General features: G+C 38.0%; 1 protein-coding gene across 2 annotated transcripts in view; it reads left to right on the forward strand.

The window, feature by feature from the left end:
- The window catches only part of PDE7B (phosphodiesterase 7B), a 314,218-nt gene that overhangs the window by 84,335 nt on the left and 205,205 nt on the right, over window positions 1–24,678 (forward strand). The window contains exon 2 of one of the 2 annotated variants that reach the window (XM_060616743.3): window positions 19,892–19,952. In XM_060616743.3, coding sequence (XP_060472726.1) covers window positions 19,892–19,952 — 61 coding nt within the window. Of the gene's footprint in view, window positions 1–19,870; window positions 19,953–24,678 lie in introns of those variants that run through there. The other variant, XM_060616742.3, reaches the window with a different exon arrangement.

Here is a 24,678-nt window from a genome sequence, read left to right on the forward strand (position 1 = left end):
CTATAGGGATATATGTGGGATCTGAAATGTTAACAAGCTTCCACTCTGATATAATGAGACTCTACCTATCGAGAACCCAATTGAGGGCCAATGTTGCCAGCCATCATTGAGGTCAAAGTCTTGTTCATCTTAACTAGCTCTTGAGATTCTACCTTTGAAGTCATTAAGCTCGATCCTGAGATAGACTGCTGGGTTTGAGAAATGATGACCAACAGTTCTTACAAAAAAGCAACTGGCATTCCACTTGTTGCTGTTCAGAGTAAATTATCTAGATTTTTAAGTTGACTTGTAAATTTTGGAACTGAGTGCACAAGTCATACATCCTAGTGCACGCATAAAGATAAAGTCATTGTGAGATAATGCATGAAAGGTACAGGGAAGTGTCTGTCATAAAGAAAGCACTGTCTCTTTTCCCTTGTATGTGTGGTGTGTATGTGCGTGTGTGTGTGTGTGTGTGTGTGTATGCACGCACATGTGTTCAGAAGAAAGATTCTTTATCAATAGTACTATTCTACCAGATACGTATAGAAACTAAGAAGTTGTTTAATCATGCACTTGGGTTATAGTTATTTAAATATGAATATCAAAATAATATTTTTATCCTTCTGGGATTTCCAAATCCTGTTGCTACATGCCATTTAACTTCTGACAATGACTGAAAGCCAAATTGCCAAAAGAAGCAAATTTCTATTTGCAAGAAGCAGCTATTAGAAAGATGTTTTTTTTAAATAGTTAAGTGAATGTCAACACTGGGTATTTCTTAATAGACTAACAGAAGAGTCCCCATAGAGCAGTGAAATATCACATAAAACACATACAAAATATAAACCAAAACCAATATTTTATTATCATCCCACTGGATTATATTACATCCAGATGGAAGGACTAGACTTACTTGGACTTTTCTTGATTTTAGTGGTTTGCATGTGTCCATCACACAATATACTGTGTCCAGTATATTTTTTAAAAGCTCCTATCTTGCTGAGGTAGAATGAGGTTTTAGTTCTAGACTATTTCTCTAGGCTACAATCTATAGTACAGAGTGCTATTATGAGTCATATTATATTTTTAAACAAGTCTTTTCAGTATATTTATAAAAGTACAGTAATTCCTGTCGTCCCTAAGGTTAGTTATGTGTGTTTATACTTATCTTGGGAGGAAGAAATTTAGTTGATAGTATATTTTGACTATTTTTCTGAAGTGTAAAACCTGACAAGATGAGTAATACCTTAAAATTACTAGGAAAATCTCTTTTTGTTAAAGATATATGAACTTGGCAGATTCTAAATCTGGCCATTGCAAAGTAGCATTCAAATTTGCTTTCCTATTTCCAATTATTTTTCTAGAATAGAATTATTCTTTGGAAAAAAGTCAGGAGATGTAGTCAATAAAGAACCTAGTCCTTAGAAAATAGTATCCTTCTAGCCTGACGGCCCTTCTGTATACTTGACTTACTTTGCTTGTGGCCAAGTCTACAAAAGGAAGCAAACAAGAGCTATAGAAATAAATTCAAATAATTTTGAGATGAAAGGATAGTCAGTGATGAGGGACCTGCCTAAGGTCATGGAGCTGGAACTAGGACCCTGCCTTCTTCTATTCCTGGCACTTGGGACAGTTTGAAAGTGTACTCTTTGCTCATTACTAGACTACGTTTGAAAGAAAATCACAAAAGAGAAAAAAAATAAGACCAGAAGGAGATGAGAAACATCTAGCCCAACTCTCCTGTTTTCCAAGGTAACACTAAAGGACACTAGCAACAGCACCACGAGTGGCTGCTCTTAGGTGGTGAGATTCCTAAGTCCTGCTATTTTTTCTCTCTCATGGGAGAGCCCAGGACTACCCATTTAATTAAATTAAATTTTGAGAGAGAGCACGCGCGCGTGCGTGCACACTCGCGGCAGGGAAGTGGGGGCAGAGAGAGGGGGAGTCTGTGCTGACAGCAGAGAGCTCAGTGTGAGGCTTGAATGCACAAACCAAACCATGCAATCATGACCTGAGCTGAAGTCAGACACTTAACCAGCTGAGCCATTTAGTCACCCCAGTTCTACCCATTTTAATAAACACATCAGATAACTTTTATGCCAACTAGAATTCGAGAATCAATGCATCTTCACATATCACATGTTTAAAGTGCAAAATATTATCTTTATATACAAAAATAAAATAAAATATATATTGAAATAGGCAATTTGGAAAACTGATCCAAATTAAGAGAGATTAATTATGTGAGCCTTCTCTGAGGAAGGTAGGTGAGCCAGTGAAATGTGCGATGGTCCTACGTTACTGAGGTTCAATGAAGTAAGAGTTAATCTTGGATAAATGTGCAGAAGTGGATATGAATAAGTCACGCGTGCACATATATATGGAGAATATTATATCAGTAGGATCTAGGAATCATACTGGGAAGTGAGGGGAAAAATAAGACTGCGTGGAAAGTGATTCTCACAAGATAAATGTTACTGTTTGCCAATTTGTCATGCTTCTAGACACCCTAGAATTCTATAAGTGTTATTGGTAATGAAATGAAAAACACAATAGCAAAACAAATACGTGTTTGTTATTTCTATTTGTCAGAGATTTAATTTAACCCGTTGTGTTATCTAGGCCATGTTGGCAGTCCAAAGAGGAGAAATATTTCCATCCTTTAACGAGCTTAAAATCTAGGGGCACCTAGGTGGCTTAGTCAGTTAAGCATCAGACTCTTGATTTCAACTCGGGTTATGATCTTGTGGTTCATGAGTTCTAGCCCCATGTTGGGCTCTGTGCTGACACTGCAGAGCCTGTTTGGGATTCTCCGTCTCCCTCTCTCTCTCTGCCTCTCCCCCCTACCCTCTCAAAAATAAATCACTTTTTAAAAAGAGCTTAAAATCTTAACAGGAGTAATGAATCCTAATATCAAAATACTGTTTATAAGGCAGGCAATGCTGACCCATAGAAAAATGCAAATTGGCATAAAGATTTGGAGAGAAGGGATATTACATAATATACAAAACATACCAAGCAGTGTGACATGAGGGAATGGGGGTGAATGACAGGGAAAGTGGTCTTTAAGCTGGATCTGGTGGGCAGGTGGAATTTATTTACGTGCATTGGCCATTGTCACTGCTTAAAATTGAATTTGGGTTTTAAATTTCAGCCATTTTAAATGAACTCGCCTCAAACAGACAGTGTATCTTTTCCTTAATTAAATTTATCTTCCCAAAACAAATAAAATTTCCTTATCTCTTTTGGGTTGGTAGTAAGCAAGAAAATAGAGTTTAGTTCAAAAACTATAACCATAAAATTAGCATAATAATTATAAGTGTTAAAAACTTGTAAATGATTAGATCTTTCTTCTGAACATTTTTAATGCCTTGTACAATTTTTCAGTCATATGTTTAGTCATATATAATATGGTTCCTAAAATATATTAGTATGTTGATACGGAGAAAGGAGGCGTTTAGTCTTGAAATTTGATTGTGAGGTTCTTTTCTTCAAGACATCTAAACTTCAAAATGCCAACAGACCATGCAGATGATGTCTCTCTACACAATAAGCAGAGGTCCAAGAATAAAACCAATCTCCTTACATTGGATTCTGCTCTTTTCTAATGATTCTCTTTCATGCTGATAACAAACAATAAGTATGCAATGCATCTGTCTTACTTCACTCCAAAAGTCTTTGTTCTCCAGCAAGACTAAAACTCTGGTATCAAAAGAGTGTGAAGGGTTTTTATTGTTTAGTTGGTTCTTGTTTTGAATCCAGGTGTTCTCATACTTTGGATAACCAGAACTGTTTTTACTTACTCTTGGATGACTATGTAGACTTTTGTGCATGCTCCCTTTTGCTCTATTAGGATCACATGTCCTTTAACCCCTGGTTTTTCCGTCCTTCCTTCTTCAACTAACATTTATTAAATGCCAATTAAGTATGAGATACTGTGTAAGGCTCCGGGAAAGTAATTGAAGATAAATTAGAGGCCTTACTTGACTTTTAGTCTAGGGAATTATCTCAGCATGATTAGTGCTCTCATAGAGATCTATCCCAGTGCTTCCATGGCGTCTAGAAGAGGTACTCACCAGAACTTTGGAGGTGGAAGAAGTCCACCAGGAGGAGCAAAGCTCATTACAGTCAAAGCTGTAAGCTGAAAAACAGAAGGAGGAGCTCCTTGGTGAAAGTGCAGGGGCCTACAGGTGCACAGAATAGTGAATCTTTGGGAGGGTAGCTCAGTAAGCCTAAAGCAATGTACCACTGGGGAGCAAGAGCCAGGAGATGTAGGGCCCTCTGTGCCAGACGAAGAATTCTTGGTTATTTTGAGGTGAAGGGTAGCCATGGAAGGCCTCTGACCAGGGAAATGATGGACTCAGAATGTAGACTGTTCTGGCTGCTATGTGACAATGAGAATAGTAAGAAGGGAGGCTTTATTAAATAGCTGTGCAGAACTGCGTGCTGCTCATGGCATAGGGAAAGGTAGATGGATTTGAGCTGAAGCCAAAGGACTTGAAAAGTCATTACATCGTTTTGAGGTAGAGGCAAGTAAGAGTGGGAGGTAGCAAGACAAAGGGAGAAATCAGAGAAGACACTGAGGATTCTTGCCTTTGCAATGGAGTGAGAAAATAAGGGAGAATTCAAAAATGTCATAAAAATTACTTGCAGGATACTCCCCTCCCATACATGCTAGTGGTTCATGCATGACCGAGACTTTAATTTACATTTACTTTATCATTCACCGTACGATTTCTGAGGCCATTTGGAGTTACATGTGTAATTGAAAGTTTGTGTTGTATTTCATTTTTTAAAAGTCTCACTTGCCAGAGCTCTTTGGCTCTCTTATTCTGATCATCAAAATAGTTTCCGTATGCGGAAGCATTCTTGCCAACTCACCTAACCACATGCTTGAAACATCGGTTGTTAATAGGTTGGCTGGTATTTTATCTTCCTTAAAATTTGCCGTACATTACAAGTTTTGCACGTTAAAGGTCAAGAAAGATATTGCTTTTCCTTTTTAGAGAGTAAAAGCCACTTACGGGTCTAAAATGTGAAAATAAAGACTAGTAATTATTTTACATAAGTAATATGTATACCCAGTGAGTAGTTAACATAAAGATACTCAAAATCAGATCTTGGTTTTAGAACTTTATTTTGAGACAAATGCCATAATTTTACCTCTTTATTCATCAATTTCAACTAAGTACTCTCTTTAAAAGAATAATCTTCAATGATCTGATATCAGCAATAGCATGTGAAACACTGATGACCTGTTTGTAGAGAGGAAATTGAGAATGCTATCCAACATCAAGAGTGTTCATTTTGAAAGCAAAAAAAAAATTACTTTTCAGGTTTAGATGAAGAAATGTTTCACTAACAAAGAGCTGGCTCTAAAAGAATGTTGGCAACGGTGAATATGAAAGGTATGAATGGTGGCAGGCCAAGAAAGCAAGTGAACATTACTTCCTTGATTCCAAAAGTTTAATATTTTCATTTGTAATAAATGAGTAACACTGATCAAAAATTTTTCCTGGAATCATAGCAACAAAATACATTACAGGAAGTGTTACAAGAGAATGTCTCCTCTCTTAATAACTTCAAAGTAAATAAGAGGTTTCAACATGAAGAACTTTATTCCACAATGAGGTTAGCACTGTGAACTAAGTGTTGTTTTTTTGGACATTCGGAGGTTTTAATTCCAGGCTTTAAGCTAGGTTTAATACCCTTTGCAATATACGTGTGTGTGGATGTGCGTATGGGGTGGTTATTTGCATGTAAACATGCACATATGCACACCAAAAGAAATCTACATGTATCTCCAAATCTTTGTGCAATAAGGCAGGATAGTAACAAGATTTTAAAAACAGATGCTTGGTAAATATTTTTCATTAACACACACACACACACACACACACACACACACACACACACATACTGTTCCAGAGGCTGATGGGGACATATGTGAAATATATAAAGCAGATCTAGATTCATGCCTTAAAGACCTCGTGGTCTATAGACAAAGTAATAAAAATGTGACCTAGAAAATGGAAAGTGGCTACAAGAATTATAGGAAATCCAGGAAAGAAAAAGTTAACTTAGACTCAAAAATATCAGAAAAGCTTCATAAAGGATCACCCTGTTATCTGGCCCTTAATATGAACAATTTGAACATATGGAGAAAAGAAGGTAGACACTGAATGGAGAAGTAGATATATACCTACATGGATGCACATGTACATATAGAAACATCATTGAGTCAAGAACTTTATAGATAACGCCTAATCCTCAGGACAACCCTATGAGGTGGGGAGGTTGTATCATGTTTTAGAGAGGATGAAGCAACTTTAGAGGGTTTCCTGAGGCCACATGGCTGGTAAATGCCATCCACAAGCCGCTGGACTCCAAAGATCAAGCTTTCTGTCGCTCCTTCTTTGTACTTCCTCCAAAATACAAGGAACGTTTGGGACAAAGGGAGCAGCAAAGATTCATTTTGATTTGAGGGCAAGGTAGTACAATGTCCAGAATGAGAAATAAGACTTTTTATTCTCTTTGCTTGACTCTGATGAAGGCCAGAGTATAAGGGTGTAATATTTACAGAGGCATATACTGTCCACTTCCTATGTACTGGGCACCGCACTAAGAATCTCACATGTGCTAATCACATTGAATCTCTTAACACCTCTGTGTGGTCTCAGTTTTTCAGGTGAGAATACAGGCTTTGAGAGAAAGAATAAGCCAATTCCCAAGGTCAAAGTGCTAGGAAATGGTGGAGGTGGGATTCAAAGTTGCTGCTATGAGACTCCAGACAAAAGCCTGGACTCTTAACCACCAAACTACAGCACACTAAGCAAAGTTAAGCATGTGTTTGTGTATGTGTGTGGATATGGCACACTTTTCATACCTAACAATGATATCCAGAAAGGCTTGTATTGACATGTTTGAGTTGAGTAGAATTTGTTTAACGATGACCAGATTCCTTGGTATGTTATATTTTCCTCATTCAGCCATGCACAAAAGCATTTATTAGGCATTTGCTTTATGCCAACCATTCTGCTTGATCCTAGGATTCAAAGCTAAGGCACAGCCCCTATCTAGCCTAGGTTTTGGAAATTTAAGGCTAGTAAATTAATACAATGAGTCTATAAGCATTATTGCACTTGTGTTCAATTTCTTTCTTGCTTTGCTAAAAATACACAGAGAAAAGAGTTTTATGTCATTAGGTTAAAAAGATTCAATATAGGCAAAAACCTCTTCATTCTCTGAGCATCAGTTACTTAATGAGCATTATTAATAGATGAATATATGTCACATTGTGATGTCAGATAACAGGCAGATTTACTGAGAAGCTAATGAAGCATGATCTTCAGGATTCCTTGAGTTTATTGACAGTAATAAGAATGAAATCTCAAATCAAGGATCATTGTAAGAAGGCTGAAGAGGGTCTTGAGGCAATAAAGTGATTAGAATGAGTATTATAAAACATCAACAACACAGTACCTACTACCATAAGTAATCCCCAAGTGACCCTTATACAATTTTTCTCATCAGACACTTGAAACACTTCACTGGTTTAACCCTCCAAACAGACACTAATGAGATGGAATATAGATATTACTTCTATTTCCTGATATGGACTCTGACCAAGAAGATTTAAGAACAAATTTTGTTTGTTTGAAAGAGTTGCTGGTTGAAAAACTAGTGTTTATGGTTTTTGCTTTTCAGGGAAAACTACGGCTCAAAAATATAAGACTTAGAGAAATCTTTGCCTTTGGGTGGGACTCCACTTAAAGCATTTATAGTAGGTTCACTGCACATCCCAGATGCCAATTTCTTAATGATGTAATGGCATCAAAACTTGCAATTTGAGTTTATTTAAATTTTATGTACAGTTTTGCTCACTTTATTCTTCTAATTTAAATTTTCACCATCTCACAGATGCTTGACTTGACTGCCACATAGTAATGAATGGATTGGGTATATTTTGCCCCAAATCATTTGTTCGTTCTTTGTTTTAAGCAATATTTATTGACACCCTACGATGTGACAAATGATCTAGGTTCTGGGGAAGAACAGCGAACTAGACAAAAGTCTCTACCTTCATGGAAAGAGATCCAACAGGATGTGACTTTTTAATACTGCTCTTATCAAAGTATATTGTAAGGTTTAGTAAGCTATAACAAAGCAGGATACAACAATTAGCTAAATATGCACGATTTTCATGGATTTTCATTTTCATTTGTAGCTTATAAGACCTGTCAGTTATTTCTCCAAGATACTGGATTTTCCAGCTCTAACTTGGGGTTGCCATGGATTGCCAGTAGAACTTACAGAGATCTCCTTTCCAAGGCCAAATCCATGTCTCAGAGCTGTCCATACGGAGATGGTCAATGCAATTTGACCAGTAATCGTTTTTTGATCATCTGTGGGAACATCTGGATCTTTGACCTCACAAGTAGTTATACAACGAGCCCTTATCCCTGTGGAAAAGTGTTTGTTCCTTTGTGGCTCAGAGGCCCTGCGTTTGCATGTTAGGCTTGATGTTCTGGAAGTCATTTTCTCTAGCACTGGGGTTATTTAATTCCAAGGACTGGTTTGAATTTCTTTTAAAACTATAAGTGTATAGGATTACATTTAATTGTTGGTTTATGTACAGGAGCATTACTGCACTGAGCTGCAAGGAGCACATTATAAGTATTCCTGTGTCCTGTATAAATATTCATTCAGTTACCAGCTGGATGAGGTCGCATGAATCTCCAAATCGTGATGTCTGTACAACGATTTTGAGGTATTGCTGATATTATCTATGAAGCTTTTGCTGTCTATGGGGTCATATAAAGTAGCTTGGAAATTGCAGGGTAAATGAAGAAAACCAATGTCTAAAGCTTGGACAGTTCACCCAGATGGCTGGAGTTTAGCAATTGTGAGTAGGTATTGTTGGCAATACACACATCAGACAAAAGGCGGTTGTTCCAAGTGCTTCCAGTGTCAGTCTTCCAGGGGCAGCAGAGGGACAGGCTGCATGTTATGTCAGCCTGAAGTGCAAGAATAGTGGAGTCCTGCTCTGGTTCGGTTTTCACTCTGAAGGTGATGGTGGATAAAGGAATGATTTTCTTCAAGTACAGCATGCTTTTCCAGTAGTTTCTAGGAGGAGATTCCATCTCCAGTGTTAGGGAAGGAGTTGGTTGAAGGACCCTACTTCCATCATCTTCTGGGATCCATGGACTTGTCTGCTAGTCACCCTTTCACTCTGTTCTCAGTCTTCACCCTGTGCATGGTTTAAAAGACCTTGCTCTTTGTAATCTGTTCGTGCTAGACTTGGAAATTCGGCAAGCCACCTTCTTATTTCCATGATCTACCCTTGGTAAAGGCCATACGGATGACAGCAAATCTGAAGAAATCTATCTGCTTGTGCATATCCTGTGTGCAGTAATACTGGAGAGTCAGAAAAAGTGCAGTTCTGGTTGTATTCCTTACCTTCATTGATTGTCAAAACTCTGAGTAGTAGGGATACCAAAGATAATATTATTAAACACTCAAGTATAAGGTGATGACTCACATGGCAGAACACTTTTCCCACTTAAAGATACTGCCAAGTGTGGTGAAGAGCAACATCGGTCGGCAAACGTGACTGCTGTACCGTATTCCCATTACAAAAGCTTTCTAAACACTTTGGGATTTCTCTATTGCCTTGAACAGATGGCCTGTGACCTGCAGTGACTTTGTTCAGATTCATGGCCTACCCAAGCACGTGTCCAATCACTAAATGGAGTCCCACAGGGCCATGTGTGCTCTGGCCCCTGACAAATTCCCCAGCCTAGTGTCCCTCATTTGCCAGTTCATCTGATTATCTGAACCCCAACCCCTTCTAGCCATTCCTAACTTCCTTCATTTCCTCAGTCACCTTTAGGCTTTTGCACCTGTCGTTTACTACTCAGAACAAACACCCTTCTAGCTTATCTTGTGCCTTCAACTCCCACTGAGGACTTGTTCGATATTAGTTCCTCTCTCCCCTATCCAATCAGAATACATTATTCTCAAACTCTTCCACACCCATCAGGATGTGGCCAGTGTATGAGAAACCTCTTTCTCAAACCCATTTGGATTCCTCCCGCCTCCTCAATGCCAAGGAGAAGGGCGCATCAGGCATAGTCAGTCTCTGGGCACCAAATGGTCTATAGAAACTTTCTAAAGTCAACATGTCCACTATACAAAAAGTCTGCTTGGTTGTCTTTAATTAGGACTTTAAACACACAAGTATTATTTGAGAATAATATAATCAAAATTGAGATAGGTTCCACTGAATTTAATAAGTAAATGCAGCCATAAGCAGCTAAATACAGATAATTACTTTTGCTGCATTGGAAAGAGTTCAGTGAAGTTTTGCTGAATGAATGAATATTTTAAAGGAAATATTCAACAAAAGTGAGACTTTAGATCTTGAAATCCTTCCCTTGTAGCAACTAGAGCTAATTGTCTTAGTAAGGATTAGTCCAGTTTTCAATCTGCTCTTTGCCCTCTGATTTCCCATTCATTCATTAAACAAATACTTGTTGACCACTCCCGTCTCACAGGTACTACAGGTTTGTGTCCTTTTATGTGTGCTTCAGGCACCTTGAGGCTACCCAGGTCAATGGCTCAAAGTCCAAATTAAGGAGATAACATGGAATAATACTGGAGGGCAGTTGAAAAAGCTATGGTTTTCGTGGCTTCTCTGCTTCCAAATACTGTATATCTTTGAAAGTAATAATTTATTGGGTACTTACTTCTACCGGCCACTATTCTAGGCCCATGGTATAGGCAGTAGTGATATCTTCATTTGACATGTGAGGAAACGGAGGCAAAGAATTGTTGAATAACTTGCCGAGGGTGATGCATCTGGTATTGGGGTCTTGTTTTGAACTCAAGAGCTCATAGTCTGATCATCAAAGACCTTGAAATGGAAAGTCACCTAACTTCACTGTACTTGTTTGTTTGCTACATCTATAAAGTGACTTTCTTGGCCACAGTGGTATCCCAGATCCCTCCCAGATTAGAGATGTGTCTTCTTGGTACTGGAACTTCCCTGCCCAAGCTACAGATCCTCAAATAGTCCCTCTTCCTTTTCCTGCATTTCTTCAGATCTACATCTCACATGAGGTGCTTCCTCACCTCACACCTCACCTCTGCTTCCTCTCTCATTTAATGCTTTCTCAAAGGCCATTGCTCTCCCCAGCCTGGGCTTACCACCCCAATCCTGCCCTGCCAACCTCTGGTCTCTAGACTACTCTGGCTTTGCAGGTTACCCTCTGAGGGACTGGTGCTCAGGAATTTGGCAGGAGCAAAATTTCTCTCCTCACAAAGTCCCCTGACTCACACTGTAGAACTGTGTTTTGTATCAGTACATAGTCTCACCAAATGGCCCTCTCCACTTTCCACCTCGTTCCTTCTACAAAACAGCATTCACAGCAGGCCCCATTATGGGTTTCAGAGTACACAAGACGCTTTCACACAAATTACATTAATTATTTCAGTAAAGGAGAGAGCATTGTTACTACCTCTCCTCTACAAGGAAGTTCAAAAAGGTAGGGGCGCCTGGGTGGTGCAGTCGGTTAAGCGTCCGACTTCAGCCAGGTCACAATCTCGCAGTCCGTGAGTTCGAGCCCCGCGTCGGGCTCTGGGCTGATGGCTCGGAGCCTGGAGCCTGTTTCCGATTCTGTGTCTCCCTCTCTCTCTCTGCCCCTCCCCCGTTCATGCTCTGTCTCTCTCTGTCCCAAAAATAAATAAAAAACGTTGAAAAAAAAATTAAAAAAAAAAAAAAAAGGTAAGTAATACTATGTCCAAGATCACACAGCTAGAGAGGGATAAATTGGGATTTGAATCCAGATACTCTAACTTCTTTCCACTATAGACACTCACTTTATAAAAGTTAAGTATATATGCTTTCACAGAAGTATCTTTCTGAAAGACAATCAATGCTTAGGGCTCTGAGGAGATAAATAAAATAGGAAATTGTATGGCAAAATTCTGACATAATTTTTGCTGTCTTTATCAAGATCTGTGGTATACTTTTTTGTGTCTGATATAGAACAATTCTCAGAGCCCATATCAAAATGATTCCCAGAGTACCTTGGACTATGATGCCCACTCAAGAGATACCCCAGTTACATTCTGCATGCCATTGGGTTCCACAGGCACGGATTCTGCTAAAATTGTGCTTGATCAAAAGCTATAGCCATTGTTTTACACAATGAAAAATGTGATGTTCAGTGTGCATTCCAATGTGTGCAATGGAAGTCAAGAATAAAAGTGCATGGAGAAAGCCTGCATATACTGAAAAGCACAGCATAATACACAGCAATTCTGAACCTGTGCATCAACTGACCCCAGGATCTCCATACGGGCGTCCCACTACACATTAGATATATAGCCTTTCTAGTGCCCTCTACTGTCCATGGCTCAAATGACAGAAAACACAGTTCTGCATTCTGGATGTTTGCTTAATAACAACAACAACAAAATTACTCTTGGGCTAAAACCAGGTTTTCCAAGTTTTTGTTCATAATAAGTAGTTTTTAAACATTTAAAAATAGGGGTATGTAATAAAATGCTGAGAGACTCTCTGGACGTTACTGCTGCTGGCACTTCTCTAAATAGAAAGCATACGCCATTGAGCTAACATTTTGTTCTTTGACTGAAGAAGAAAACAAAGCTGTTAAAAGCTTGGTAGGCTCATTTTCCAATAGAAATAGCATTAATATCTTTCAAGCCACTTCTAACCATAGCTAATTAGAGGTTTATGAGGGATGGCCCTGCCTGAAGGGTCACCTCAGGTAATATAGCCCACAGATTTGCTGTTGACTGTTGGCAACAATGGATTTGTTAAGAGTTTCTACTCAGCTCGAGGTGATTATCTTTTTTTCCTTTTGCTAGTGTGTCTCCTATTTTGACTGGCTGAGGTTGGGTTGGACGATGAGGCCCCAATTCGAAGACAGTGCCAGGTTGTTGCTGGAGATCTGCACTGACAGATTGTTGAAAACTTATTAGTCTGACGTTTTAACAGCCTGAAACGGGATGGAAATCTGCTCTTTCACTGGAAAAACTTAGAAAGGAAAACATGAGCTTGAGCTGAAATCAGCTCCAGTTCCAAATCTGCCGTCCTCTGGCAGCAAAGAACCAAGGGCTGCCACAGTGTTTAGAGATTAAGGCCTGGCTATGCCACCCACACGGTAGATGGGACTCTAGCCACTGTAAAGTAGGAGACCCTGGAAATGCACCCTCTGAGGGCTGGGGAAATTGTGATGTGCTCAACAGTAGGTGCTAATGGCTTTAGCGGTAGCAGAAGTCAGCCTCACATGAGATTTCAACTGAGTGGTTAGGGACTGTTCTTTTGGCTATCGCCATTCTGTGTAATAATTTAAGAAAAAAGAATAAGGAACACCACAGGCTTGGTGTACCCTCTTGGAGCTGGAAATGAACAAAAGATTGTAGTCAATACTATTGGTGAGAGATATCTGGGACCACCAAATTGTAATTATCTATTACAATGCGAAAAGAATTTATTAGGCATCCTGGCTCTTCAAAATTCAGTCGGGCCTCTCTAACTGGGCCCAGAATTCTTTTAATCACTGTTGGCGCATACTTATCTTTCATCTCACCTGTGACTACCACTTTGATTAAGCCCTCTATCCTGATGTACCACAATTTGGTCTCCTCCCGAGCAGCTACTTCAGGGTCCCAACAGGGATTCAGGGCTTCGCACTGGCACCTACCTCTGCCCTGTCCTTTGTCAGCCAACTCCTTCCTATCAGACCTGTGGCTATCTCTTTCTGGAAGCATTCTGTGGTAGCCCCAGACAGCACTGGGGGCCCACCACTGAAGTTGCCCATAGTCTCCTACGTTCTGACTTCAGACTAAGCAATAAACTTCTGGGGGACATTTGGAGTTCCTAAGACTCATATGATTTTGTATTCACACTTACAGTACGGTACCTGCACAGAGTAGGCACTCAATAAATAATTTTGAATGTTTCTTCATTCATTCATTCATTCATTCACTCATTAACTCATTTGATAGACAATGGAGTTTCAAGCTTCTAGACCCTTGTTAGACTTTGGGGAGTTCAGTTTCTTAACAGAAGCTATCTTTTTATGATCTAAAGACCTAAACCATTTTCTCTCCAGGCCTGTCTTCTGGGGTCTGGTTTTTATTAGTAACATTCTGTTTATTGTTGGCGGAAAATGTGAGATGGAAAGTGACCCAGATATTATGAGATGTCTTCTCGATGTCAAGTTTCCCCTTCATCACTGTGCGCAGCTCCAGTGGCTGCAGCTAATGGCAGCACTTACTGGTGTGTATACATAAAAGTCCAGAAAACATTCTCTTTTCATGCTACCCCAGATAATCTCAAATTTCAAGCATGTGCCCTGGGATTTCAGTAAAGAAATATTCATTCTTTCATTTAATTAACATCGGGAGTGTCATCACGCAAGACACTTTGAGGTTCAGGGGCGAACAAATAAAAGAGGCATCAACATACAGGCATTTGCCTTGTTTACTAAAAACCTCACTAGAGAAATTAATTCCTGAATGGGAAACTTGCAGAATCCGAGAACTTGGAAATGGCGTGAGAGTGGGGGTGGGGGTGGGGGTGGGGGGTGAAGGCAGCCTGTGCTGGGGCCTTGCCTGCTGCAGGTTGATTCTGTCGCTCCTGGCACAAATGAGATGTGCTTCGTTTTCCATCAAAAAGCAACCATGGTTAGCACTTCAGCTCAGGAAACTCAGTTTTGATCACTTTTTTTTTTTTTTTTTCCAAAATAGATCTAGTTATATACCACGGGCTCTTTTTGTTGTGTTTTAATGATCTATCAAGCACAGACTTGGGCATGTTGGGTCTTTCTGCATTTCTACAGTAGCTTCCAGCATTCCGTCACTGGCTCCATGGGTATCAAAAGGCAATCATGCCAGTAGCTTTCTAATCTTTGGATCATTGCCGTGGTGGTGTGGTCTTGAAGTTAACAATTCCAGTGTTGCCTCTTGCGTCTCCACATTTCCAATGTGGCCCACCATCAGCTCCCCTCGTAAGCCAGTTCTGCATTTTTGAGACTCATTTCTAGGTGCCCAGCCTATAGCCTGCTCCTCCAATGCGCTTATAAGCACCTAGTTTCATGTATAAATGCCTTTCTGCTTTAAAAAAAAAATACCTATAACTCTGGGAAGAAAATAACCAAAGAATCACAGCCTATTAATTATTTGCTGATAGCATTTTTTTTTTTTTTTTTTTTTTTTTTGCTGATGGCATTTAACATTACCTACTTACAGAAAACAGTTATTGACTCAGCTGGCAGTGGGCCAAACCACCAACCAATGAGGATTTCTGTTTTGTGTTTTGTTTACTAATGTTTCCTCCCATCCAAAGATATTAAGACACCTGCCCTACAAAGATTAATTGCTGGAGGCCCACTGAGAGACTAAGATATTCAAGTGATTGGAAATATTCAGAAAAATAAAAAGAGCACACAATTTTATTTGAAGCAGGAAAAATATTAACTGATTTAAGAATGCTAGAAGTGCTTCCAGTTGAACAATGTATGAATTTTTCACTAACGTTGATGTTTTTTATTTAATTTTTTAAAATTTCTTTTGAGTACAATAGTTACTATGATTCATATTTAAATATTTTAATTTCAGATACAATTTTCCCTTAAGAAAAAGAGGTGTGCTGAATACTTTAGTGTGATTTTTAAAAATTACACCTCATATCAGTTTTTCGTAACTAATTTTAAGGTGGAAGTAATGAAAAAATATAGTTCACTTAAAAGAAATATATTTTATTTCACATTTTGCTGAAACATGTGATCTAACTAATGGAAAGTAAATATTTTTAATTAAAACTACTAAGATAGATGTGGCATTTTATATATTTATATATTAATATATAACATCATCTTTTTCTTCCTGACTGAAAAACAAACTTTAGATTTAACATAGAAAAATTTTAATATATAGGAATTAGCAACCAAATTGTGAAATATTCTGACTTTTTAAATTAGAATTATTTCTTTATTTTTAATCCTAAATAATAATATGAGAATTCAAATATACTTTATGGAATAAGTTAGATTTATTAATTTGTATTTTTGTATTATGGTCTCATCTACAGAAATTTAAATTGGTACATTCTTGTTCACAATGAATTAAAACTAAACTTATGGTGATACTATGATGTAGATAAGCTTGACTTTTTTTTTACAAATGAGAAAGGAAGTTTGACAAGACTAAATAAATTGTCCATGATGGTAGTTGGTAAGTGAATGCAGAAATAGGATTTGAACTTAGATTAGTCTAATACAAAACCTATGCTCTAATCGGTTGCAACTCAGGCAAATAGTCAGTGGCTAATGAGCGAGAGGAGGGGATGTAAGCAGACATAGTCTATTTGACCTGGGCAGTGAGTAGATAAACAATAGCCAATATTTAAGAATCTGCGTATACTAGTCAAGCATTGGGTAAGCTGTCAGCTTTCATTCTGTCACTTACTGGAGAGGAGTCCTCTATAGTGAGTGGCACTCTCTGTGCCTCAATTTTCTACTCTCTTAAAAGAGTATAATGAAAGTATGAGATGGTACATGTACAGCACTTAGAACAATGCTTAGCTCATAGTATGGGCTAAATCAATGTTAGCTAGTCCACAAATCTTCTTTAAGTGTCTTGTACGTATAAGACACCAGGATTACATAATGAGGCATGTTAGGAGCACTAACAATGAAAGTGGTTTGATTCTTCATATCTATGAGGTTAACAGGCATTACATACATGAGTTCACGTGCAGCATATCCTATGTGCTGTAGAAGATCGTATGCCAGGAGGGTCCAGCCCCTTGGCGAGGGATTTCAATAATCATGCCCTATTATTTGGGTCATTATTAACTGGGAGAGAAGGACACAAACAAGGAGAGTTGAAATTAGTATATGAGGCACAAAAACAAAACAAAACTGGAGATCCTATGGAGAGATGGGATCTTGAGAAGGAGGCAGAAGCCTGGTGATCAGAACCAGGTCAAAGTCAGGATCATTCAGCAGCAGTGAGCTGGGATGAGAAGTCCCAGCATACGTTACCAGGTAGAGCCATGAGGAAAGACAGCTGCAGCACCTGAGAACCCAAGAGGGCATGTGACCTTCCCCCATGGAAGATCCTGCAGTTTTCTGAGACTCGGACCCCGTGGCTTAGCCCAATTAATCTCTTAAACTGGGTCATTGCCCTAGGTTTCACAGCAAGCATGAGCCTGGCAGCCAAGGCCCTTTAAACACTGGCATCAATGAGAAAAAGCACTGGAAAGAATCTGGTTTCTTTCAAGTTCTGAGAACAACAGATTCCCTTCTGGGCATGCTTTAAAATCTGTTACCATCATCAGGTAATTTTACAAAGCAGAGCAGTTAAAGAACTAGTCAGAGGTGCCTCAGCCATTTCCCAGATGGCCAGGGAGATGGAGACAGAAGGAGAGGACTGCTTCATCATCATCAGAAGGGCCACCGCATCTGCCCTTGATGCTTGGTCATTAGCTTGTGTGGTCAGTGAACCCAGGCAGGCCATGACTGTTAAGGAATGCATGCTCCAGGAGTTGCAGAAGCTTCTGGATTTCTTTACGTCTAGGAAAAAGAACAAGACCCATGGCACCACCCTTACCCACACCCACACCCATCTGCCTCTGAAAGGGCCATATATGTAAGGTTAGCCTTGGGTTAGGGTAGCCATGGGAAATCATGCAACCTCCACCTACCATCTGCTTCCATCCCCTGCAATGAAAGAAGGAACGTTGTATCCCAGCACATGTGTGGGCTTTGCCATTGACAAAGGGTAAGGGAGCACTCCAGAATTCGTTCCTTGTAGGACTCAGAATATGGATTAATAGAGCTTCTTAACACTTTGTTTTGCCAAGAAGTTGAAAATATTTTCGAAACCTCTGATCTTTCATTTAAAAACAACTATTAATTCTTTCAGGTCGTAAAAACACCACTTTAAAAAAAGCAGGTAATGCGGAAATGGATCCTAGCAATTTGAATGGGTTCAACCTTTGCCAAAACACAAGCAAAACAGGAAAGACAGTTGGGTCAGATGCCACGGGTTGTTAATCCTCACATTTGCTCTCGCATATGACTTTGTGGCATATATTAGCATCCCCATGTTACTTACAAAGAAATGAAGCATGAAGAGATTAAATAGCATGATAAATATCACATGATATGTAGGTCAGCAGAGTAACCAGGAAAAAAGCTCACGATACAGACTTTCCATCTAGTATTCCTTGACCTCTTACCACCTTCAGGAACAACCAACCTGTCCTCTCTGCAGTCCATTCTCTTGATTCACTGGAACAGCTTGCTTCCTTTTCATGGCCCTGAGCCAAATGTCCATCTCTCTGTGCATGATGTAGGTCATCCCAGAAAATGGATTGGTTTGAATGTATGTAATTGAGTTGTCCTTTTCCCTCTCAACCTGCCTTTCACAATTATGAATGAAGAATGTATATCCTCTGCATATCTTCCCCCAACCCTGAGTTTGATGTTCATTATTCATTGCCTGTTTTTATGCTTTTTCTGTAAATTAATATATCGACAAATAATATGTGCTATTTTTAGGTTATCTTCAACTTCATATAAAATGGAGACAGTTTTATATATTTTACATGATTTGAAAATTATATGTATGATTTGAACACTATATATTTCACATGATTTGAACATTATCGTTATATAATTGATTATTATATATTTACATGTACATGTTACATACATAATATATGTTTTTAAAGTATACATAACTCTAATTCATTCATCTGAACTACTGTGTAGTATTCCAGTGGTGAATAATATATTTATCTGGTTTGTAGCTGAACATTAAAGCTATTTGTGTAAATTTCTCCAGTCGTCAGTTTAGAAGATAACTTGCTAGGTCATAGGATATGTACATTTTGACCTGACTAGATTTTGCAAATTTTTCTTCAAAGTGATTTTATCATTTTACAAGTGCCCCTTTCTCTACATTTTTAATAACAGTTTTTATTGCCAGACTCTTATGTTTTGCCATGCAGATGAATTCAAAATAGACTTCAGTTTATCTTTAATTTGCTCATTCTTGATTATTAGTGTGGTTGAATTTATTCTGTGTGTTTACTGACCATTTAGATCCCCTCTTCCATGCTTTGCTAGTTCCTTTATCTGTTTTTCTATTGGACTGTTTGCTATTTACTTATTGATTTTGGAGGATTTATTTACATATTCAGGTACTAACCATTTGTCAGTCATATACGTAAGTGTAGTCCATTCCTAAAGAGCTAATTGTTGTCTCCAGAGTTTACCTTGCACAAAAATTTTAATAAGCAAGTTAAAAATAAGATATAGGTAAGAAAGTTGCTATTTCCATGAGTCTGTGAGTTCAGGAAGAGCATTACGAGTGCCACCTTTTCATCATTTCCTTATTTGTTTCTTTCAAGTTCAGAGAGTTAAGTATAGGCCACCTACTTTTGTGTTTAACAATGTGTGTGTTTGATTGCAGAGTGGGTAGTTTAGAATAACTCCCATCTGAGGAAGGACCAGTTTTGAGAGTGATTAACCTCCAATTATTAGATCTAATAGACTGCATATCTTCCACTGAAACAGAAAACATTAGACACCGAATGCATCTCAGGCCATGACTCCTCAGAGGAACACACAAAATGAGCTCTAGGCAAAGGCATAAGGCATGAAGGAACAATCCATCCCAACTTAATATCTCAAGTATTTTACTACCAGGAAAATCCCTACTCATGACACAAGTCCCTAAACTCAGATAACCAAGGAAAACATGAGAAGTAGAATAATGTTATGCTGATGTCAGGTTGCATAGACACATTACCTTGGGAACACTGATATAAAATCTGAAAATAATTATGGCTTTCTTTCTCTTTCAGAGGTGTGGTGAAATCTTGTTTGAAAACCCTGATCAGAATGTCAAATGTGTTTGCATGCTAGGTAAGAAGACTTCTCGTTTTAGATATATTAAGTATGTGGATGTTCTATGGACTTGCTGTTCTTCTGTTGCCTTGCTGACCGTCTCTTGTTGCATATTGCAGAGGCTTATAGGCTTTTTTATGGGTTTATAGACAGGTATAATACATGTATATTGGAACATTTGATGATAAAAAAAGGTTTTTATTTTATTAACTGTCAGTAAGTCAGGAATCATGCATCTGAGCATTTCAGAATTTTTCTTGGTTCATCAGCATAACATAGAATTGGGTGCTTTGTATTCACGCAAATGTGATGAAAAAGTAAGAATCACACTGTAATTCCTTAACTAGAAATGATAAGTTAGGTAAGTAAACTATGAAGAATTTCTATCACAGCACAAAGCTCTTACAGTGCCTGGGAGAACTATAAATGTGAACTAATCTACAGTTACCCACAATGCATTTGTAATAAAATTACAACACTGTAATGGAAAATAATTTGTTCTTGTAGGATGACGTATCATCAATGCCTTTCACAAACTCTTAATATATAATATTCCAGTAAGAAATGAAGTGGATATTATTTTCTTCATTTTATAGGTTGGTAAACTAGTACAGAGAATATAAGTGATGCACTTAACCTCAAAGTGAGAAATAGTCCAAATCATGACGTGAACATTTTTAAAATGTAAAGTTTTAGGTACAGTGTTTAGATCTTATTTCAATCACTAAACCCCGTCCAATTAACTTTCAGTTAATTATTGAAATAGGGCAAAAAACAGTAGCTTAGATAAATAAAAATAATCCTTAAATTTGACTTTCACCAAAATTTTACCCTGTCCATTCCAACTTTGAACAACACTGATTAGCAAAGAACAAAAGTATTCATTTTAGCTTCTTCCATTTTCTCTGGCTAATTCAAATATTGGCAGCTAGTTTATTGGTGAGATGACTCAAAAGCAGTCAGCAAGATAGAGGCATAGGAAGGTCTTGGTAATGTATAATCCAAGATAATCAGGTAATAATCAAGGATTGCTCATGACTTGAAAAACAAGCCAAAAATACAAAAACAAAAAAAAAAAAACAACAAACAAAAACAGACACCATATTTTCCTAGTCTTATGATCCTCATTTTCTTGTGCTAGTGTTTTAAACCTGTTGCAGTTCCTATATGTTTTCATTTTAATTAAGATGGTAACCATAGAGTAACTCATCCATTGTAAAATGAATAGTACATAACAATGAACATAGCATAGCATCCATACAACCATTTCAAATATCCAGTATTCCTATCCTTTAAGCATGAAAATGCCTCAAAAATGCTGATAGATATAGATAGGTAGGTAGATAGATAGATAGATAAGCAGAAAAAAATCCCTTTGTCCAGCCATTACGTCCCAACCTTAGATTTGGGAAAACATTTCATCACCACATCGAATCTATTCATCAATTAACTTATTTAATTTTCACAATAATAAAATGAAGTTTGTGCTAGTGTTATCCTCATTTTATAGTTAATAATAATTGAGGCAAATGGTTAAATAAGGTACCTTAATACCATTAAGATATTGTATGATTATGGCTTCTACCTAATCTAGTAATTTTAATCATTTTTTTAACTTCTAATGATTTTAAGCACATGAGCACATCATCTATTTTGCCTGAATTTTCCTTTGTCCTGGTTTCTCTGTGAGTTACCTGTTTAGTTTATAGCTACGACAGGGACAGCAATAGACTGTTTTCTACTGCCTATAGACTTGTTCTCACTTAAAGTAAGGCCAATTATCTTTCCATCTCTTCTGGATTATATGGAATGGTTTATATAGCTGCCAGAAGACATTCCTGGCCACTAAGTGTATCCCAGTGAATCTGCCACATTATACAACATTCAAAAATTAGAAATATACTTACATTAATCAGTTCTATATTACTTTTACTGTCATAACAATTATAATTAATTAAACTATTAAATATGTGAGAGGTGGAGTCTATCCTAAACATCTCAGATCATTTATCCTAAGCAAATTAAGGCATGATCTCTCTTTCAAAATATAAATGTCCTTGGCAATAGCAGTATATTATCAAACTTGTAGATTTCATTAGTTTATTAGATTTCTATTTTCTTAGTGATAGGGAACTAAATAATATAAAGTAATTGTGAGAATGGAAGTTTTTGTTAGTTTTGAGGGCACAGGAAAAATAAAGATGGAATAGGAAGAACAACGGTGTATTTTACCTTTAAAATAGATGGTAAATATTTATTTGGTGTCAAAAATAATACCAAGTCTAGAGACCTTGATTTACTCACATAGTGAAAATTGTGCCTTCAAGGAGCTTACATCTAAGAAGGCTTAGGCTTTTTCCTACTTATCTGTTTAAGAGGATTGCTACAAAATTTAATTGAAACATTTACACAGTCCTTTGAAATCTTAGATGAAAGAGAATACCAAAATAAAATTGTTATGGATATCAATACACGTGGATCAACCCACCATTAGCAGGTGTCCACCTGAAGCCCATGGGGTGCCATTTCACAGCAATACTGTACAAGTTAATAAGAGGAGAAGTGGAATCAAATGGTTTATTCCCTTAAAACAAGAGAAAATCAAGTTATTAACATGTAACTCCTGTAACTGAGACCATATCATATTTCATCAGGAAAGGGCATCTGTATTCACACAACAGCAAAACACCTCTTTACCATTATCTGAAGTATTTGTTGCTTCCTTTGAAAGGAACCTGTGATCATGCCCTTATGGCTTCTTAAAGCATTTCTTGAGAAAGCGTTATACCTCCAACAGTAAAGGATATTCTTTGATATTTTAAGGGGCTATTAACTTTTCTAAGTGTTGCCAATCATGAGTATAGTTTATATTTTTGCAGGTAATGTATAATGTTTTTATGAATAAAGCAAAATATCTAGACAAGGAAACCAAAGATACAAAGTCTGCATTTCCAAACCTTCATCTCTCATCTTTTTGCCACCTCAGAACTGAGTTCCCTAAGGGAGGCCAACCTGAGACATCCCGCAGCTTTAAATTGTGAAGTTGGGCTCACTTTAACCCTTAAAATCCCCCCCTTTTCCCACTCACATGCCAGATTTGGGGTGCCTGCCCAGTTCCCAGCTGTGATCTGGTTTCCACACAGTTGAGACAGAATTTGGAAGAGGGTCACTAGCCAGGGACACCATTTATAGTTCCTTCTCTTCCAGTAGTGTGTCCGCAGATCATTATGAAAGATACTTTGAGTATATGTGTTAAGCTGTGTACCTCACGACTTCCAGAAATAAGTTATCCTCCCCAAAGTCGTGCTTCTGGCTTATTACATTAAGTGAGAAATCAGTGTAAAATTCACCTTGAGTTACTCTGAAACACGAATTCAATGCAGTTTTAAGTGGAAGCAAACTACTATCATGAATAGGTCTTATGGGGAAATCATTTCTGGATTCAGAGGAATGGTTCTTGCTGCATATGAAGGTAAAAAAAGATGTCCTGCAGGGCTGGCTGCACTGAGTATTAAGTATTCATTCCGTAGAATTCTCTCAGAGAGGGCAAATGTGGGCAATTGAGTTACGCACCAAATTGTAATAAATGTTGCTTTCTTCTTTCCTTCATCCTCAGGGCATATGTTTAAAACTTGTACTTCCCCCATCTCCCTCCTTTTTTAAAAATTTAGCCACGAGATTTCTTTCAACCCCAAATTAACCTCAGAAGTGCACATCACTGTATTAAAAGGTATATAGCAAGACTTGCACCTTAATGAGGTGTCATGAACTGATACCAAAGGAAAAAAGCAGTGGAGGAGAAATTAGTTCTCATTGCACGAGTAATGTAGGAAGTATGATGAGTTACTAAAAGGATTTGACCTTTATAATGAATCAAACTGATTCGCAAAGAACCAAGAGTATTTTAAAAAATTATGTAAAGTGAGCAATGTTGAATCATTTCTTAGTCCTCTTGCCCACCTCACTCTGTGAAATGATAAATCTTGGGGAAAAAAACTTTCAAAAAAGCATTCCCCGTCAGACTCGATGCCTCTTTCAACTGCTTCTTTCTCCTTATTCCTAGAGTGAGATTCTCTTAAATAGTAAGCTTTAATTTGTTGGGGTTGGGGGGGTTGGGGTGAGGGGAGTGGTTCTAATTTTTTAAATTATTTTATTTGAGTATAGTTGACACACAATGTCACGTTAGCTTCGGGTGTTCAACACAGTGATTCGACTTCTCTATACATTACGCTATACTCTCCACAAGTGTGGCTACCCTCTGTCACCATACAACATTATTACGATATCATTGACTCTATTCCCCAGACTGCGCCTTTTATTCCTATGACTCATTCATTCCGAAACTTGAAGCCTTCATCTCCCAGGCCCCTTCACCCATTTTGTCCATCCTCCACCCCCTGCCTCTGGCAAGGATCAGTTTGTTCTCTGTATTTATAGGTCTGATTCTGCTTTTTGTTTGTTTGCTTCTTCATTTGCTGTGTCTTTTAGATTCCACATATGAGTGAAGTCATATGGCGTTTGTCTTAGTCTGATCTCAGCGCAATATCCTGTAGGTCCATTCATGTTGTTGCAAATGGCACAATTTCATTCTTTTTTGTGGCTGCATGATATTCCATTGTGTATGTATACTGTATCTTCCTTATCCATTCATCTGTGAATGGACATTTAGGTTGCTTCCATATCTTGACTATTGTAAATAATGCTTTAATAAACAGGGGTGCAGATATCTTCTTAAATTAGTATT

The sequence above is a fragment of the Panthera onca genome, chromosome B2, assembly GCF_046562875.1.
Source record: "Panthera onca isolate mPanOnc1 chromosome B2, mPanOnc1 haplotype 2, whole genome shotgun sequence".
NCBI classification, from domain to species: Eukaryota; Metazoa; Chordata; class Mammalia; order Carnivora; family Felidae; genus Panthera; species Panthera onca.